The sequence below is a fragment of the Ursus americanus genome, chromosome X (assembly GCF_024610735.1).
Source record: "Ursus americanus isolate L20-20 chromosome X, mUrsAme1.1.p, whole genome shotgun sequence".
Taxonomy (NCBI): domain Eukaryota; kingdom Metazoa; phylum Chordata; class Mammalia; order Carnivora; family Ursidae; genus Ursus; species Ursus americanus.
In genome coordinates, this window is record NC_142164.1 from 65,755,143 (window position 1) to 65,776,090 (window position 20,948).

The 20,948-nt window shown below is 44.4% G+C and overlaps 1 protein-coding gene across 1 annotated transcript in view; it reads left to right on the plus strand.

Moving 5' to 3' along the window:
- TEX11 (testis expressed 11) overlaps positions 1-13,616 on the plus strand; it is a 270,954-nt gene extending 257,338 nt beyond the window's left edge. Inside the window, exons 28-29 of the mRNA XM_087859806.1 lie at positions 12,603-12,767; positions 13,380-13,616. Coding sequence (XP_087715932.1) covers positions 12,603-12,767; positions 13,380-13,451 — 237 coding nt within the window. The 3' untranslated portion in view covers positions 13,452-13,616. The remainder of the gene's footprint in view (positions 1-12,602; positions 12,768-13,379) is intronic.
- The last annotated feature ends 7,332 nt before the right edge of the window (positions 13,617-20,948 follow it).

Here is a 20,948-nt window from a genome sequence, read left to right on the forward strand (position 1 = left end):
TGAATCTCATTAGAACCTTCCGTCTTAGCTGGATTTCCCCGACACTGCTATGCCAGGGAAGAGAGTTTGACCTTATTGCTTCCAGGTGGAAGTAGATGCTCAGGTTCCCCACTTGGCCTCCACTGATACTCAGGGGGGAAGGTTCCTTGTTACTGCTGGGGGGAGATGGTGCCCCAGATGGTCTCCACTAACACCATGGTGGGGGTGGCCTCGTTATCTGCTGTGTGGTGGTTAAAATCCTACCTCTTCACAAGTGTTTGCAGACTTCGTTCCCCCTTCTCTGGGAGTGGAAGTCTGGGTTCCACTGATACTTCAGGGGATAGGAGAATGCCTCATTACTGGCCATTGGGTATGAAAGTCTTGTCTCCCTATCTGGCATTCTCTGCTACCATGCAGGCAGTGGTTGGGATGCCTCCTTACCCCCTCACAAGGATAGAAATTTAGGCTCCTCACTTGGCTTTTGCTGGAGTGGGTGGGGCTGGGACCACAGTTTTTTCTGGGATGTTCAGCTGTAATAGAATAGTTAATGTCTAAAGGCTTCCTGTCTCGCATTGCTGCCCTTTTCCTGGTACCTTGTCTAGAGAAAACAGACTTTTTGTGGGGCTTTTATTTGTCTGTGCCTGTTGGCATCTCTAGCACCAACTCTGAGATAATGTGAAGCAATTGAAAACCCAGGGAACTTACCAGTGTATCATTCCTTGGCCCCAAGGTCCCTAGCCAGTCTTTCTTCTTCCCCCTACCTTTCGGAGTCTTCTTATATTTGTTTTATGAATTATGTCTTTTTGGAGTCTTCTTATGGTTTTTTTATGAATAATGTCTAGGGTTTTAGTTGTACTTAGTAGAAGAAATAGGAGTAAGTACATCTGCTCCATCTCATAGAAGTGGAAGTTCCTTGGTTCATTTTTATGATCATACAGAAACATGGTTAAGAGGGGGAAATCCCTACACTTAAATAAAAGGGACAAACCCGATCTCACAGCTGACATCTGAGTCACAAAGTCACAAAGGCATGTTGCATAACGGGCAAGAAGCCCAGAAGAAAGCAGCCTCTTTCCTTTTACAAAGGAAGCTAAGATGGTTCAAACTACTGAGCTCTACTTTCTAGGAGTTTGCTCCTCAGAATATAGTCCATGGACCAGTAGCATCAGCATCTGTGGAGAGCTTGTGAGAAGTGTAGAATCTCAGGCCCCATCCCAGACCCACTGAATCAGAATCTGCATTTTAACAGTATCCCCAAGTGACTTGTACACGCTGTAAAGTTTGAGAAACACTGCTTACCCATTTGTCAATATCCTCTTTCTTTTCGTGTTCAGTATTGACAGAATTACTCCTTCTGCCAATCTTATAATAGCTTATAAACAAGACTTAGGATCTAAAGGAAATGAAAGGTAAAGCTTCATTCATTGACTGATAGAATTTAGAACTGAAATGAATGATCTTTAAGGTTAATCTATTTCACTTTTATTATTTTGTAAACTGAGGCCTTGAAAGATTAAATATCTTACGCAAGCTCATGCGGCTGTGTAACAGCAAAGCTGAGAATTGAACCTGGTGCACTTTCTTCATAGCACAATGGTCCTGGGGTTTTCCTTCATCTACATCTTTCTACTTCCAAGCTTCACTCTTCTTCCAAGCTTCACATCTCCTTGTAGCTGGAATTGAGGTTAATGCGAATATATCTTCGATCCAGGTTAGGTATCACATCTCTTCTGGATTTCTATAGTTTGTTTTCTCAGTGGTCTCTAACTCTTTCTTCTCTTCTCCAGTTCTACCTCTTTATCCCTATTAAATATATCTCCCTAAAACACAAACTTCGTTACATCACTCCTTTTTCCCCAAGTCTCCTTTCCCCCCCTAATCTCTAATAGCTCTGTGTTTTCTAAATCCTTGCCCTCACTCTCAAAGTTATCTATAACTTCATCCAGTCCCCCCAAAAAAGATAGTGTTTCCCCCACAGAACTGTAGGCAATATTCTCCTTATTATCAATCTTGACCTCTTCTCCCTTCTTCTTCTTAAAACAAAGCAGGATCTTCCCTCAAGACAGCCTGTCTCTCACTAATCGTTTTTGTGGAGGGCTCATCTTCTCCCATTCCCTTTTTCTCAGCGGAAGAAGGAACTCAATTACCTGTGTCCTTGCTTCCTCTTATCACTTTGTGCTTTTTACACACCATCTTCCTGCTGCTTTTCTTCACGTAAAATCTGTGTCTTCTGTCGCTTCATTATCAGTGTTGTCATGAACTAGCGCTTTCTGAGCCCAGTTTTTCCTTCCTTGGTAACTTCAGTTTATTATCCTAAGTGACTTTGACGTCCATGTCATCAATTCATTTACTTCATGGGGCGGGGGTGGGGGGGGTTGTTTATTGTGGTTTTTTTTTTCACTTCACAGGTTTTTGCTCTTCTTTAGCTACTGTCTATACCCCCATATAAGCTCCATTTCCAAGATTGTCAACTCAGAGTTTTCTAGTTACTGTAATCTCTTACTTCCCCATACCTATTCTTTGCTCTCACTTGGACTTCAAATAACTCAGCTCTTCCCATTCTCTTATAGTCCAATCTAACCACATTCCTTTTTCCCTCTTTTCTCCTTCTTTCTTTCTTTTTTTTTCTTTTCTTTTCTTTTCTTCTTTTGGTCATGCCTGCTGTTTTTTTTTTTTTTCCCTAGCCTAGTGACCCGCCACCATCAGTTCTTCTGATATTAATCAGCAGAATCACTAGAGAAAAGCACAGAGTGCTGGGTGTTATGTAAGACTGGTGAATCACAGACCTGTACCCCTGAGGCAAATAATACATTATATGTTAATTATGAAAAAAATAAATTCTAAAAAAGAAAAGAAAAGCACAGAACTGTCCAGTACGGATTCATGTTAAACTTTAAATGGGTTCTTATCACTGCTCAGAAATCCTTTCATTCCTGTCAAGTTTTTTGCAAACTCAAGTAAAATGGCTGATTCAGGCCTTTTCTGCTCTCATAAAAAGCCTTTTGTACTTTGATAAAAACTTCGAACTACTTCACGATGACCCCAATAGTTGGTTTCATCATATCTTTTTAATTGAGAAGATTAAGGACATTAAGTGTGAGTTCCCCCATTGGCCCATGTCTCAACCATAGTGTTCTGCCATTGTACTTATTTAGTCATCTTAACCTTTTTCTCAAAAGAAAAGATATTCCCACAGTCTTACACTGTCAGTTTAATCTTCCTATACCTTCTGAAGCACCTTACCAGTTAGTTCTCCATTAATTTTCAGTCTCTTTCTACAGATCTTCCCTTTCTGCTCTAAAAATGTCATAGGTCTCCAACAAATGGAATATATACCATGTTCCTGGATGGGGAGGCTTAATAGGACTCAGTTTCCCTAAATTCAATCAAAATAAAAATCTCAATAGGATTTTTTTTTTCTTTTTGAAGACTTTATTTGTCAGAGAGAGAGAGAGAACACAAGCAGGGGGAGTGGCAGGCAGAGGGAGAAGCAGGCTCCCCGCTGAGCAAAGAGCCCCATGCTGGACTCAATCCCAGGACCCCAGGATCATGACCTGAGCCAAAGGCAGTCGCTTACCTGACTGAGCCACCCAGGTGTCCCTTGGTAGGATTTCTTAATAGGATTTTTTGAATGAAATGTGATGATGCTAAAATTCTTCCTCCAAAGAAAATAAGCCAAGGGAAGATTTGTCTGATCAAATATAAAAACTATAGTGTATTATTAATTATTATGATATTAGTTTAAACAAAAACACAAATAATAATAGAAGAGGATAGAGCCCAGAAAAAGAACGACATATCTGTGAGAGTTTAGTATGCAATGAAGGAAGTATGTCAGATCACTGAGAGAAAGATGATCTATTTAAGAAATGACATAAGGACAATTCAAAAAGTAAAGTTAAATCCTTACCTTTAAACTGAGAGGCAGTATAACACAGTTGTTGAACACAGACTTTGGAGCCGGCCTGCCCGTTTAAAATCTGGCTACACCATTTATTAGCTGTATGACCTTGGTCATATCACCTAACTCTGTGCCTCTGTCTCCTCATCTGTAAAATAAAGATAATAATAGTACCTACTTTACAGTGTTATTAGTAATATTAAATAATTAATATATGTAAAGTACTTAGAGAGCTGTCTAGCACATAATAAGTAGTATATAAGTGGTAAGCATTCATGCTGTTTTTTACCTCATACAATGCACCAAAAATAGACCAAGAGAAAGAATATCCAGATGGATTAAAGAACTAAACATGAGAGGTGCCTGGGTGGCTCTGTCAGGCCACTGACTCTTGATTCGGCTCAGGTCATGATCTCAGGGTCCTGGGATGGAGCCCTAGGTCCGGCTCTGCACTCAGTGGGGAGTCTGCTTGAGGATTTGCTCTCTGCCCCTCCCCCAGCTCGTGCTCTCTCCCTCCCTCCCTTCCTCTCAAATCAATAAATAAATCTTAAAAAAAAATAACTATGGGGCACCTGGGTGACTCAGTCACTTAGGCATCTGACTTTTGATTTCGGCTCAGGTCGTGGTCTCAGAGTCATGGGATCGAGCCCCATGTCTGCTTGGGATGCTCTCTCTCCCTCTTCCTCACCCCCTCCCCCCACTCACACACACTCTCTCTTTCTCTCTCTAAAATGAATAAATAAATCTTGAAAAACTAAAATAAATTAAAAAACTAAACATAAAATCAAAGCTATAAAGGTATTAGGAGAAAATATAGGAAAATAGTTTTTTAAATTACGGGGTGGAGAGGACCCATCCAAAAGCTGATACAGGAAAATAAATAGATTCAGTTACATAAATTTTTAAAAAGGTTTTGTTTATTTATTTAATACACAGAGAGAGAGACAAACAGAGCAACACAAGCAGGGGGAGCAGCAGAGGGAGAGGGAGAAGCAGGCTCCCCACTGAGCGGGGAGCCCAGCGTGGGGCTCAGTCCCAGGACCCCGGGATCATGACCGGAGATGAAGACACACTTAACCGACTGAGCCACCAAGGCGCCCCTCAGTGACAGAAATTAATAAATGACCCAAGATACCACAGAAAGCTTTAAAATAAGCCACAGACTTGGATAAAATATTTGTAGCATTTTTATTTATATTTATTTTTTTATTTGAGTTGACACAGAACGTTACATTAGTTTCAGGTGTACAACTTAGGTATTTGACAAGTTTGTACATTATGCTGGGTTAAGCACAAGTGTCGCTCCCATCTGTCCCGTTACATCGCTGTTACAGTACCACTGACTGTGTTCCTTATGCTGTGCCTTTGATTCCTGTGACTTGTCCATTCCATAACTGGAAGCCTGGATCTCTTTCTCCCCTTCATCCATTTTGCCCAACCACCACCTGTCTCCCCTTTCGCAACCATCAGTTAGTTCTCTGTATTTATAAGTCTGATTCTGCTTTTTGTTTGTTTATTCATTTGTTGTTTGGGTATTTTTTTTAGGTTCCACTTACAAGTATAATCATACAGTATTTGTCTTTCTCAGTCTGACTTATTTCACTTAGGATAATACCTTCCAGGTCCATCCATCCATGTTGTCTCAAGTGGCACAAGCACATCCTTTTTTATGGCTGTGTAATATTCCTGTGTGTGTGTGTGTGTGTGTGTGTGTGTGTGTGTGTGTGTACACACCACACTTTCCTTATCCATTTGTCTGTCAAGTTGTTTCCATATCTTTCCTATAATGTTGCAGTAAACATATGGGTGCATATATCTTTTTGAATTAGTGTTTTTGTTTTCTTTGGGTAAATACCCTTGTGGACTTGTTGGATCATATGGTATTTCTATTTTTAACTTTTTGAGGGACCTCCGTACTGTTCTCCACAGTGGCTGCATCAGTTTGCATTCCCACCAACAGTGCATGAGGGTTCCTTTTTCTCCACATCCTCACCAACACTTGTTATTTCTTGTGATTTTGATTTTAGCCCTTCTAACTGGTGTAAGGTGATATCTCATTGTGCTTTTGATGTGCATTTCCCTAATGATCAGTGTGTTGAACAACTTTTCATGTGTCTGCTGGCCATCTGGATGTCTTCTTTGGAAAATGTCTACTCAGGTCCTCTGTCCATTTCTTAAATTGTTTTTGGGGGGTTGAGTTGTGTACATTTTTTATATATTTTGGATATTAACACCTTATCAGATGTATCATTTGCAAATATCTTCTCCTGTTCATCAGGTTGTCTTTTTATTTTGTTGATGGTTTCCTTCGCTGTGCAAAAGCTTTTTATTCAAATACAGTCCCAATAGTTTATTTTTGCTTTTGTTTCCCTGGCCTTAGGAAACATCTAGAAAAATGTTGCTATGGCTGATGTCAGAGAAAGTACTGCCTGCATTCTCATCTAGGATTTTCATGGTTTCAGGTCTCAAGTTTAGGTCTTTCATCCATTTTGAGTTTGTTTTTGTGTATGGTGTTAGAAAGTGGTCCAGTTTCATTCTTTTACATGTGGCTGTCTGGTTTTCCTGGCACCATTTATCGAAAATAGTCTCCCCCCCCCATATATTCTTACCTCCTTTGTCATAGATTAATTGACCATGTAATCGTGGGTTTATTCCTGGGGTCTCTATTCTGCTCCATTGATCTGTGTGTCAATTTTTAAATTAAAAAGCAATAAGAAAAAGATTACCAACACCAGAAAAAAGTGGGCAAAAGCCATAGCTTTTTTTTTGTTTTTAGCTAGGTAGGCTACAAAAGAAGAGATGCAGTTGGCTAAGAAACACACGCAAAAGTTGTTCAACTACAGAATTAATCAAGGAAATCTATACAAACAAAAATATATTTCTTTGTTAATCTCAGGTGAAAATGAAGAGATTTTCACTAAGTTAGAGGGTATGCTTGGGAAAATATTAAAAATATAGATGGTAACCAGTCAAAGGCTGGTGAGTGCCCCTGGCTTCTACTCTTATCTGTGCCACAAACAGATTCTGTGGCCCTGGGCAGATGGCACTGAATCTCTTGGCCTCAGTTTCCTTATCAATAAAAACTACCTCTGTAATGGCAGTATGACAATCTGAATGGGCATGTTCCCCAGCAAAACCACCATATGGGTGAAAATTGTAGAAAAAACTAGTAGGGGCATCTGGGTGGCTCAGTTGGTTAAGCGTCCAGTTCTTGATTTCAGCTCTGGCCATGGTCTCAGGGTTGTGAGCTTGAGCCCCACATCAAGCTCCTCACTCACGAGGGAGTCTGCTTGAGGATTCTCTCCCTTTGCCCCTCTCCCCACTGGCACGTGCGCTCTCCCACTCTCTCTCTCTTAAATAAAACTAAACAAATCTAGGAGTGCCTGGGTGGCTCAATTGGTTAAGCATCTGCCTTTGACTCAGGTCATGATCTCCAGGTCCTGGGATCGAGCCCCACATCAGGCTCCCTGCTCAGCGGGGAGTCTGGTTTTCCCTCTGCCCCTCTCCCTGCTCCTGTGCTCTTGCTCTCTTTCTCTTTCTCTCTCCCTCTCAAATAAACAAATAAAATCTTTAAAAATAAATAAATCTTTTTTAAAAGGAAAAGAAAGAAAAAACAATTAAAGTCTTTAGAAATTGTTTTAAGAACATACAGAAAATGAAAAAGGATCTATTCAAGAAAATCTACTAAATCTTGGTAAGAACCTTGAGAGTCAGTGCAATTTGAACCATGACCCACTCACTCCCTGCCCCCCGCCCCGGTCAGCATGATGGAAGCTCCACTCCCGGAAAGTATAGCCAAGGAAACAATGCTCCCATTCCCCTCAGCCTCCCAGTCAAAGGATATGATGTCCCACAAAGAAGAGCAGGCTGCCAGCACTTACTATCCCACCTTCAGCTCCAAGCTACAATAGCTCAATTTTTGGCAAGTATGGCCAAGAGAGTGAGGCCTCCCTTCCTTTTCCCAGCCCCCACTTATAGGGCAAAGGATCTACCCCAGACAAGTCAGACCACTGGGACCCTTGCCCCAGCTAACTCTTAGGGTAGAGGTTCCCCACCCAAAGAAGCAAGTCAAGAACACTAGAGACTACCACCCTACCCAGTACCCTGCTCTAAAAGCAGGTGGTATCACTCAGAAGAACGGGGTCCCCTGTTACCCCCCCCCCCAAATCTCTGGAGCAGGGACTTAGAGATTTTTTCCCGGGGTAAGGGCAATCTATAAGAACAGAGGCTGTGTCCTGAGAAGCAACATAAGAAGCTTCACATGTGAGGGGAACAGACTGCCATAAAAAGAAATGAGTTACTGACACATGCTACAACATGGATGGATCTTGAAGACATTATGCTAAGTGAAAGATGCCAGTTATAAGGACTACCTACTGTGTGATTCCATTTATCCGAAATGTCCAGAATAGGCCAATCTGTGAGAGAGAGAAATTAGATGAGTGGTTGCCGAGGGATGTGGGGGGAGTATTGGGGGAAATGGGGAGTGACTAACGGGCACACGGTTCCCTTTAAAGGGGATAAAAATGTTCTAAAATTAATTGTGGCAATGATTGCAGAACTCTGTGACTATACTAAAAACCACTGAATTGTACACTTTAAATGGGGAAATTATATGGTACTTGAATTATATCTCAATAAAACTGATGTACACAGTAATTACTTCAGGAGCCCTGAGGAGAACCTAAAGAGACAGTCATTGTGTTCCAGAACACCTAGTTTTGTTAGAGATATGTATGACTGCTGTATTTATTACGATGGTGAGGACGGAAGAAACTGGCTTCGGTTATGAGCCCCAGAAAGTTCTAAGAGCCAATACCTCTGTTTGCTGCCATTGACTTGTATTTCATGTAGGCCAGTCTGTCGGTTTGGGGTGAGTAGCTGCACTGATGCATTACTGTACTGAGGATGAATGATTCCCCTGAGCAATGCCGGACATGAGGGCAGCTAGTAGAAAGGAAAGTAAAACTCCTGTGGTGTTTCCTAACTCACTGAATGGCACCATCAGTCTTCCAGTTGCCCAAGCCAGACATGGAGGCATCACCCCCATTTCTAGCGTATCACCAAGTCCTGGCTGTTCTGCCTCCTAAATATCTCCACGTCATTCACTTCTTCCCAACGTCCACCATCACCAACCTACTTCAAGTTACCATCTTTACTTCAGCTGCTGTAGGAAGCATTTGGTTGGTCTCCTTGCATCTCTAGCTTCCTTCCATACCTTTTTAATGTTGTACATTTTCAAATACGTGACTTTGCTTAATCTTCTTCTGTAGTGTCCCATTGCTCTTAAAGATCGAAATCCTGAATGTGGCCTACAAGGCCCTGCCTCCCTGTCTGTCCTCATCTTGAGCCACTCCTTCCCTCACTCTGCCCTCGTAGCCACACTGTACTCAACAGTGCCATCAATTCCCAGCTCCTAACAAAGCCTCTTTCTTTGCCCTGGCCTTCACTATTAACCACTGCCTCCTTACTGGAACTTTTTCCTTTGCCCTTTATTTTCACACTGCTCCTCGGCGTTGCCTTTTCACTCCTCCATCCAACTGTGAGCATTGTCATGATTCTACTCTTTCCTTCTCTATATTCTGTAACTCTGTCCTTCGAGTGAATTTTGATACACTTCAAGTGTCACCGAAGTTCCAGTCCATACATGCAATAGCCTACCTATCTCCCAAAGCTCCCTCAAGCCCAACATGATTAAAAGAGAACTTATCATTATCTTGATCCCTTATCCCCAGAATCATCTTCCAGTTTCTTCTTTCAAGGGTATCAGCATTCTCTCAGCCACTCAAACTGTGTACTTTCGAGCCATTTTCAGTTGATATAACTTTCATTTCCCATATCAAAGCAGTTACCAGGTTTTATTGATTCTTCCTTTAGAGTGTTTCTTACAGCTTTCCATTGCCACTATGTTAGTTCTCCCTTCATCACTTCACCCTTAGACTCTTAACAATTCCATTTAAATAGGTCTTGCTGTTTTCTCACACTCGCGTCCATTCTAAACACCGCTGGCCTTTCACTCTTATTAAAACTGTCATTTCATCATTATCCGTTCCCTTCTCAGAAACTTTCAGTGATTTCTCACTGCCGGCAGAATACATTCCAGAATCTGCGGCTTGTGATGCAAAACCCTTTACGCTCCAGGCCAGTGTTTCACAACCCGCGTTCCACAAGATGTGAGTAAATGAGCTGCGTATGCTGTGTTAAGCAGAGTCCCATGATTTGTTTTCTGTAAAACTTCCTGAAACGCTTACTGAACTGGCGTGCATGACGCTGCTCCAAGACGGTGTGCGTAGAATGCAGCGTGTCCAAGACATGTGCCACTAAAGAACCCTGTTTTGATTGACTCTCTGGTTTTCATCACAGTAATGTTCTGAGGAAAAGCATTTAGGACATACTTAGGTAGCCCTATCCTACATTTCTTGTCCTATTTCCCACGAATTTCCCTACATAAATCATCCTCTTAGGCCAAACAAGTATTAGTCCCCCTGACACGTGCACAACCTCAAGCACCGTCCAGGTCTTTATTAGTTCTGTTCTGCCCACATGGAATCCCTTCTCTTTCTCTATCGATATTATTATTTTTATTGAGATATTCATATCTGATAAAACTCACAATTTTAAAATACCCAGTGCCGCGGTTTTTTGTATGTACTGTGCAAGCACCGTCAGTATCTGGTTCTGTACTGTTTCCGTCCCTCTGAAGAGACCCTGTAACCACCGGGAGTCCTTTCCCCTTCCTCCCTGCCGCAGTCCCTGGCAGCCAGCGGTCTGCTGTCTATGCACTTGGCTGGTGTGGAGATTGCACAGCGCCTCGTGTGCCTAGATCTTCCTCCTCCACCCCGAGGCCACGTTCGGTCATTCGTTCATTCGTTCATTCGTTCGGTTACGGTCGCAACCCTGTGAGACACTGTGCCAGGCTGTGACTCTACAGAGGTAGATGTCATGCTGCCTTCCAGGGAACGCCCGGCCTGGCGGGGAGCCAGACAGCACGGCCTTAGAAAGTGCTGTTGCAGTGCTGTGAACCAAGGGCCATAGGAACACAGTGCCGTGGGCGTCTGGGAGCGCCTCCCGGTGGAGGGAGCCCTTGACTGGGTGTTGACTCATTCGTCCATTCAGTCGTTCATGCACTCGCCCATCGAGCATCCATGCGCCCCTGTTCGTGCCAGGCACGGTGTGGGGCTCCAAGGGTGCAACGGTGAGCCAGAACAGTCCCCTGCACGTCGGGGAGCTCAACCGTCTGGTGGAGGAGGTAGGTACGCGAACAGTGCCATGCGATGCGATGGAAGTTGTACAGAGGAAGGTAAAGCTTGCTGCGGAAGCAGAGAGAAAGGAGTACCTGACTCTGCTTGTGAATGTGAAGAGAGAGGAGACGTTTACCGAGGGGACAGGGACGGGGGCGGCGTCTCAGGCAGAGATGAGCCCTCCTCTGATAGCGCCGGTCTGATGCTCGGTTGTTGTTGTTGTTGTTGTTGTTGTTGTTGTTGTTGTTGTTGTTGTTTAACTGAATTAGAGCAGCTAATGCCTGTCACTCTGACTAGTCCTTCATCACATATCTTGTGTAGCCCTCTTTGTACGTGGATGCCTTGTCTCCCCAAAGGCACTATGTGTCCTTTAGGAGAAGAGCTTTGTTTTGTCTGTCTTCGTGCCCTCCATCTCAGTGTTTTATGCATGGCGATCTCTGTAGACCCAAGTGAGGGAAGGAATTTGCTGAGACGTCGTTGACACTCCCAAGGAACTGTGGCCCGAGTTCTCTATTCCGTTTCCCCCTGCAGGGGCCTGTTGTGTCGATGAAGGGCCTTAACCTGGATTGAGCCCATGAATGCTCCCTTTGTGGTCCGTCTCCTATACAAGAACTGGGAAAGTAGCTCCTCAGACATTATAATCCCTTTCATTATTGCAAAATCTCGTGATCAGCCACGTTAAAGACTCCTCTTAGGTGAAGGGACCATGTTAGAAATGGGCCCTTTTGTTCATAGCTAAGTACATGTCGTCAACACAAAAGAGTAGTATTTTTTTTTAATTACAGTTGGTTGACTTTAAATAAAACAGATTACCCTCCAAAATCAGTTTTTGCCTTAAGCAAAAAAAGAAAATCAGATTTCCCGGAGAAGGAATTCTGCCTCAAGACTAACAGTGAAATCCTCCCTGAGTCTCCAGCCCGCTGGCTTGCCCTACAGACTTCAGACTCAAGATTGCAGCATCAACTCTTACCTGAATGTACAGCCTGCCGGTCTACCCTACAGATTTCCAGCTTGCCAGCCCCCACCATCGTGTGAGCCAGTCAGTTCCTTAAAGTAAATCTCTCTCCCTATGCAAAACCTCAAGATGAATATAATTTCTATTCTAAATACACACTGATTCAGGTCAAGGAAATTAACAGATTCAATAAAACTGCTTCTTGACAAGCTTCTCTGAGAATTAGAAATAATTGGCTGAGGAGAGCCCCAAGGGGAGCCCCCCAACAAGACACAGGGTTTTCTCCTGCGTCAAGGAGACCAAGACTCCATCCAGGAGGGCCTCGGTGCTTTTTCAGTTTGTATGTCCCTTCATGAGGTCTTGCTGTGGAGCGTTCTACAGTTGACAGGCCTTCAAGATGCTCCCCTCCTGCTCTCAAGGAGCTTGGGATGGTTTGTGGACGCTGTGGCTCTTTCCTTGGTGCTAGCAGGGCACCACTGTTTGTTTGATAATGGGGCACAGCACTGACACTGTTCTTGGATTTCAGGAAGGCTACCCAGAAACAGAGATTCTCTGGCTGATGATCAAGTCCTGGAACACTGGCATATTTATGTACGGCAGGAGAAAGTATGTATCTGCAGAAAAATGGTGTGGCCTAGCCTTGCGTTTTCTTGACCACCTTGGCTCCCTCAAGAGAAGCTATGAAACTCAGGTGAGAAGGAAGAGGACTAGGGGTGGATGGGATGACCAGGGTGTGTGTGGGGGGGGCAGAGAGGTTCTATCCAGGCACCTGGTAAAGACTCAGCCCTACCTCCCTTGCCCTGGAAGGGTCCTGATCATTGTTCTTCGCGGTGGTTCCATAGAACTGCGAGAGTTAGGAGACTATAACAGAAATGTCTTAGAGTGAAAACCAGGAAGGATGGTGAACAAGGGGGAACCTAGGGAGAGCAAGTGGAGCCTAAGAAGAATGCCAAGAATAGAGCTCTGGAAAGATGCATGACTGTCGATGCCAGTGCGAGTAGGGCAGGACTGACCACTGTGCCAACAGTGACGGTTTCCGGAGGTATTTTCTCCAGGGAGTAGTCTGGGGTGCAGAGTTCTGGGCCACTAACTAACCAGGAGAGGCTTGGTGGGAGGAAAAAAAGTCTTGCTACCAAATAAGAGCAAAGGATATTTTATGTTTTAAGCATCTTCTCCCCTATAAGATCTGCCTGTCCCGAGTAAACAAACCTTGTGTGCTGGGGTCCCTCTTCCCTAAGAGTCTGGGAGGCTGTGCCACATTTCCTTGTGTCTCAGGAGGTCTGTCTGCTGTTTTCTTTCCCAGGTGAATATTCTGTATAGTGAGCTTGTAGAAGCACTAGATCGAAAAAAGGGCTCACATTTTAATGAAGAGTGAGAAGTGCTGGGACAAGGCATACGAGCAGGCAGGCTGACAGCTGCCCGAAGAAGATGTTTGGTCCTGAGATGTTGAGCATTTAAATTCTTGCTAAACTTTCTTCTAAGCTTTTGTTTCTGTTTTCTCAGGTCCTATTTTCATGTTGTTAACTGACATTTTCTAAAATAAAAGCATTTTGACTTTTACTGTGGTGACCGGCTCATTCCTGGGGGACAAATAAATTTTCCAAGGTGCTAAGGATGTTATATATGTATTGAAATAGCCCACATGGGAGCACGATGATTCACACCCCATGTGAACAGAAGGAAATGTTCATCTGAGTCCAACACAGGGTGCATTTCATTCCAGAAGGGCTCAAATTCCAACTACCTGAAGATAACAGAGAACTGTGGACTCTATGTCAGAAGGACCTTAGTCATTATCGGGCCCAGAATTGATCACACTCATAAACTCGCTTGATGAGAATGGGTTGCCCTGCCTCTATCAGAGCACATCCTGTGACAGGGAACTCCCGAGATAGCTCAAGCCACCTTTTTTGCTCTCGAATGGGTAAAAAGCCCTTCCTGATACTGAACAGAAGTTTGTCTCCCTATAGCGGTCTACTCTCTCTGTCCCAGATGCCCTTTGGAGAACTCAAGACAGAAGTCAGGCTCCTCCCTGTCCTCTTGGCTTTTTCTTCTTCTGGTCGGACATTCCCAGGCCCCTCAGTGGTTCCTCATCGATACAGGCCCCTCACCTTCCAGGAGCCAAATCCCACGTTCCGGTGAGGTGTGACCCTCACGGAGTTCAGCAGCCTCATTCTGGCTGGACTTGCATTAGTGTGCTATCAGATAACATCGGCTTTTCCTCCCCCCGGTTGGTTTGTATTAACATTGTTTAACTTTTGATTTCGAAATAGTTTCATACTTACAGAAAAGGTGCGGATAGGCACAGACTGCCATATACCTTCACCCAGCTTCCCTGTGTGTCGACATTTTCCCACATTGCTTTATCATTCTCTTGGTGTTTCTTTCTAAACCATTTGAGATTAATTTGCAGACCTCTTGCTCCTTGCTCTTCATACCGCACTGTGTATTTCCTAAAAACAAGGCTACTCTCCTCCGGGACCCCAGTTGAAGCATCAACATTCGGAAACTAACAATGATGCCATTCTACCGTCTAATCCGCAGACCCCAGTCAATTTCACCGATTGTCCTGATAAGGAAGGACCCTTCTGAACCCTTCCTAAGTTCAGAACCGTAAGTGGCATTTAGTTGTCCTGTCTCTTTCATCTCCTACAGACGTGAATAGTTTCTCACCCTTCCCTTATCTCTCATGACCCTGACGTTGTCGAAGAGTACAGGCTAATTACTTTGTGGCATGGACCTCAGCTCCGGTCCGTTCGATGTTTCCTAACGATTAGATTGAGTGTAAGCATTTTTGGAAGGGTTGCAACAAAATTGGTATGTTCTTCTTGGTGTATTGTACCAACAGGCACACAATGTCAGTTTGTCCCATTACTGGTTAGAGTTAAGATGGCATCTTCCAGATACTTAGTAACTAGTAAGTACTTGTGAAGTACATCACAGAAGATAATTGGATTTTTTGTTCCTCATTAAACTTCTACTTCCTAGTTTTAGCATCCACTGATGAGTCTTGCCTGAATCCTTTTTTCCCATGATGGTTGCTAAATGTTGATTTTCTAGAATTTCCATAGTTCCCACTTCATGTATTAGTGTTTGTTAGGTGAACATTTTCTTCTCCCCCACTTATTTGGTCGTATTTTTTTACATGTTTTAACACAGACTGGTGGATTTCTATTTTATTTGGTGAGTTATAATCCACTATATCATTATTTTTTTTAGAAACTATTTTCTGTCAACTCTATTTCCTTTTGGTGTGCCTTTGTGGAAGAGCAACTTAAAACCCCTCAGTGGGATGGGCTCCTGCCCACTCAGGGGCCCGAGCAGCGGAAGCTGCGGACCCGTCCTCAGTAGGGAGCTGCTGACTACGCACCTTCAGACCAGCCTGTGACCTCCACTTAAGTAGGGGGAAACTCAGGAGCTGCAGGCCGTCCATTCACCCTGGAAGTCCTCCTTGCTCACAGCCTTTTCAGCAGCGGCCTGCTTGTCCTTTTCAATCTCAGGATCTCTGCAGAGGTAGCAATCAGGCATGACCGCCCGTGGGTGTCCACGGGAGATGGTGCCACACATGCGTGCAACTTCTGTATCATCGTTTTGCTGCTCAAATCCCGCTCCTTTTGACACGTCCCCACTGTTTTCTGAACACTTCCTTACTTTGTGACGTGGTCAGTTGTTGCAGGCTCATGTACTTTCCCTGCCCCAGCACTGGAATCAGCATGTCTCCAGGGATCCCTGGTTCCATTTCATTGAGAATGGTAGCTAGTGCCCAAGCTCGGGGGCACCATTGTTTTTAAGTCCTCTCCGAGGACAGAGCTAGGAAATAGTATCCAGAGATCTTTTTTTTTTTTTAAAGCAGTATGCACACCCAGTGTGGGGCTCAAACTCTCGACCTCGAGATCAAAAGTTGCACACTCTCCCGACTGAGCCAGCCAGGCACCCCCAGAGCTAGAAAATAAATGTGTGTCTGTGTATATACATATACACACGTACGTGCATATCTGTAGATATATAGGTATAGATACAGTTAACCCTACATAGAGGGCGCCAATCCCTACGCAGTCGAAACCCCACATATAATTTTCTGACACAACTTCGCTACAAATAAATAGCCTATTGACTGGGAGCCTTACCAACAATAGAAACAGTCGGTTGACAATGTATCTTATATGTCTTTTATATACTGTATTCATACAATAAAGTGAGCTAGAGAAAAGAAAAAGTTAAGAAAATCATAAGGAAGGGAAAATACATTGACAGTACCGTATCCATAAAAAGCCTATCTCTGTACATACATGAAATGGAGTTCGTACTGGGCACCTGGTTGGCACAGTCGGGTAAGCAGCCGACTCTTGGCTTTGTCTCAGGTTGTGATCTCGGGGTCGTGGGATCGAGCCCTGCTTCAGATTCTTTCTCCCTCTGCCCTTCCCACTCGTGCTCACTCGCTCGCTCTCTCTGAAATAAACCTTCAAAAAAAAAACCTGACTTCATACTGATAACTTCCATTTATCAATCCAACACCAGAAAATTTGTTCTAGCCTTCTTCCTTTTCCATATTTGCAACTCTCTCCTCCAACACTGAGAAACCTGGCTCCTCTGAGCCCCAAATACCCACTTACTTGCTCCATCTCCCTGCTCAAGAACGCTCTCCCTTAGGGGCACCTGGGTGGCACATCGGTTAAAGCGTCTGCCTTCGGCTCAGGGCGTGATCCTGGCGTTGCGGGATCGAGCCCCACATCAGGCTCCTCTGCTGGGAGCCTGCTTCTTCCTCTCCCACTCCCCCTGCTTGTGTTCCCTCTCTCGCTGGCTGTCTCTATCTCTGTCAAATAAATAAATAAAATCTTTAAAAAAAAAAAAAAAAAGAACGCTCTCCCTACGCAGCTGTCTCAGTCCTAACCCCCCCAGCCTGACCCTGACGGCTGCCCCGACCAGGTCAGCGGCTGAGCCCGCCCGCCCGGCCAGCAAGCACGTGGAGCCCCTGCCACGGGGAAGGGCGAGGGACCACAGTTCGCAGGCAAGCAGGCATTTCATATTGTGACTCACTTGACTTACTGTTTACTGTCTCCCGCCTTCACCTTAGCTTATCCCTCCTGAGCTTTGAGAAGTCAGCTCAAGTTCCTCAGAGAAACTTTCCCTGGCCGGGCCAGGTTCCTTTGTCATGTGCTCTCCTAGCACTTGACTTTATTCAACACAGTTTGGCAATATATCTTTGTTTGCGGACTCAATTTGATTACTCGCTGTCTCTTCCAAGAGTCTTTAAGTTCCAGAAGGGCAGACAGTAGCCCCAGTGTCTAGCACAGTGCCTGGCACTTTCAGTAGATAGTTGTTGAAAGAATGAATGACAACTTTTTTTTCATACCTTCCTCCCATTAATCAGTGTCTCTGCTTGTACTTCCAAGTTTTTCATCTGAGCGCGTTCATCTCTGTTAAATTGCTCTTGCCAGTTGTTCTTTTTGGGTAGAGTCTGGATTATGTCATTATCCCTCCGAGACCTGCTTTATCTGCGTATTTGGTCAGAGTGCCATCTAATATCTTTTTTAAAAAGATTTTATTTATTTATTTGTCGGACAGAGAGCACAAGCAGGGGGAGTGGCAGGCAGAGGGAGAAGCAGGCTCCCTGTTTAGCGAGGAGCCTGATGTGGGGCTCGATCCCAGGGCCCTGGTTCATGACCTGAGCTGAAGGCACTTAACCGACTGAGCCACCCAGGTGCCCCTGTATTGAGCTATTCTTAAGTAAAGGGCTTTCTAAACCCTTTGTGATCACTAGCTCCCTTCTAGGTGTCATGCAAGTCATCCCTTCCTGTACCGTATTCTAGAAACTTGCCTCTGATTAAGATGAAACCTACCTGTCTAAAGCTTGTGAGGCCTACCATCTTGCCATTTAAAAAGGAACATATGTCCTTCTCTAGGCTTCCAGCATCTTTCTTACTCCCCCTGGCTCCCCAGAGGTTACAAACACCAGTACAGTGATCTCCTCTATAGTTATCCCTCCCAACATCCTGAAATATAGTTTGTCTGGGGCCAAGAGACTCAGAATCATTTAAAGCACCTTGCTGCTTTCTTGGAGCTTCTGTAGTTACTCTGGTAGCAATGTCTGCTTGACCCTCTCCAGGCTAACAGGCACAGTTTGTACGGCGGGGCAGACCAGGGCAAAGTGGGAATTCAGGAGGTCGTCTTCATCTTTGTTGTCCGTTGTCCATTTCATGCTCATACCCTGTGGCACTACTGGAATTCTTTTTGCATGTGCTTATAATTTTAAAAACTAATTTTAGTTAAAACAAAACATATTATCTGCCCCAGCTTGCAGACTTCACGGCCTCCTTCCTTTGCTTCCTGATGCAAACAAAAGTGAAAACAGCCTCTTTTTCTTACTCCTAGAATTAGCTCATTTGGGGCCAGGCCTTCCTGATAGGGTTTTGGCAATTCTGTGTTACTGTTTCATAGCCAGCATTGGTCAGATGCCCTGCTTTTCGGCCTTGCTCATGTCTCATCATCAAAGAATTCTCTGTGCATTTACCCCATTGTCTTTAGATACTTTTCCTTTGATTTCTTCACTAAAAGACTTCGCAGTTACATGGTCAGAATTTAGTTTCTTAGGGCCTCTCACCCTTTTGGAAGGGTGTCCAAACAGAAAGTGCCAGAAAATGAACAAGGAATGCATACCTACCAGGTGCTAAGCCCTTCCGTGTGCTATCGCATCTAATTGTCGTAGCAAGCCCAGGAAGGAGGCAGTGGCATTCTGTTATTGTGCCTTCCTCCTGTCCTTTCTTCTCTCTTCCTCCCTCCCTCCCTCATCATTTCTGCAGAAAACTGAAGCCCAGAGAGTTTAAGTAACTTAAGCAAGGTCACACAGCTGGAAGAAGGCAGGAGCATGATTTAAAACTAGATCGATTGGACCCCTGCTTTTGCTTTGCCCTCGTGCTCCCTTTCTTTTCTCTGAGCTCTCTGAAGTCTGCCTTCTTTAAGTTCTAGGGCAAAATGCCTTACTGTGTCCAGCCTGACGCTCTCACAAACTCTGAGCTAAAAAAGGTTGCTCTTCAAATTTCCACTTCGCCAGTCAGCGCTGCAGTACTGGTTCGAATTAGGACCTGAAGAACAAACAATCCCTCTTGTTGGTTTCTTTACTTTCTGAGGGGTAATATTGTCAGCAAGACAAGTAAACAACTTCTAAATGTTCTGCCATTAGGCAAACGAAACTTAGGACAACTCTGGACGGACTCCCTCATGGCTGCTAGGCCTTGCTTGCCCTGTGCCATGTTTGTGATCTGCACCAAGAGTACGTCATCCACTTGCCCCGTCCTGTAGGCTGGAGTGTGATGTGCTTGCCCTGTATTCCACCTGCTCTCTTCTCCTTTTAACGCCTCCGAAACTCTGTAGTGGGCTCTGTCCTTGTGTTTGTGGATTTCTATGCAGATAGGACGAGGTGATCTCCATCCTCAAGGCCATCCTTCTTTTTTTTTTTTAAGGTGTATTTATTTGAGAGAGAGCAGGAGGAGGGGCAAAGGGAGAGGGAGAGAGAATCCCAAGCCGACTCCCTGCTGATTGCGGAGCCCAGGGGTCCGGGGCTCCATCCCGTGACCCTGAGATCACGACTTGAGCCGAAACCAAGAGTCAGACACTCACCTGACTGAGCCACCCAGGTGCCCCGAGGCCATCTTTCTTCTTAAGAATGTGTTCCTCCTGATGCCAGATTCCAGTTGTAACTTTCATTCCTCCAGGTCTTAATGGGTTAAAATTTCAAGTTTACTCCATAATGTTAGGTTGGACCATATGAAGTTGCCATTTGCATAGGCGCATGGTGGTAGAATATGGGCAATTTCATATGGCTCAACCCAACACATGCGCCACGCACTGAGGCAGAAGCACCTTCAGCCGTGAGTTCAATTTATGACTCTTCGCGCAGATGCGTCTTGTGTGACTGAATGGGCACCTCTTACAGCGGTGCCCTTGTTGTCATATGTGATAGCATCCATAGCAATTGATTTTATAATATTATCAGGGCATTTTTCTGCTTTCCCCTCCATTTTCAATTTCAAATTCTCTTTATCAGATCAGCAAGGCTCTGGGTAAACACATTTTTTTTAAGTTATCGTAGAGAACTCTGTTCGTAGCCAGGAGCCCAGCAATCTAGTATTTTAAACTACGGTCTGGACAAATCCTATTCTACAATTCCATCTGTATAGGCAGCCATTTCATCTTGCACGTAAAGTACTAGTTTTCTTTTGTAAGAAGAAAGAAAATGCCACATGGTTCCCCAAGTCCTTGAATTTTCTGCCCACAACTTCATAGTCCTTGGAGATGGTTTCCATGTGTCCTTTGGTGGGTGGGGCTCCTCACCCCTACAGGGGGGACACCTGTTAGATTAAGAGGTGGAGGAAGGTGAGGGGTGCCTGGCTGGCTCAGTCGCTAGAGCGTGCAGTGCTTGATTTCGGGGTTGTGAGTTTGAGCCCCATGTTGGGTGTAGAGATGACTGAAAAATAAAATATTTTTAAAGTAAGAGGTAGAGGCAGGTGGAAATGGGGAGCATTTGTTTGATGTGACAGCTTTCCCACAGCTGTCTGTTCAACAGCAGTGAGAATGCATGACCAAAGAAAACATTCAGATGTGCCTGCATACTTATGGCCCCTCCATATTGTCAGGTGGGGAAGTCACCAACTAGCCGTTCGTCTGTTTGTTCGTTCATCCAGTCAGTCTTTCATTCATTCATCTGTCCACCCAACCAAGGAATACTTGTGGTCTAGATCCAGATCTTGCCCTCGATGAGCTTATAGTCTAATAAAGGAAGAGGTTAGGATTGCATTTACTGTATTAGAGTGATTACAATATTAAAGATAGAACACAAATGCTATGAAAGTTAGGGGAGAGTGCTGAGATTCCA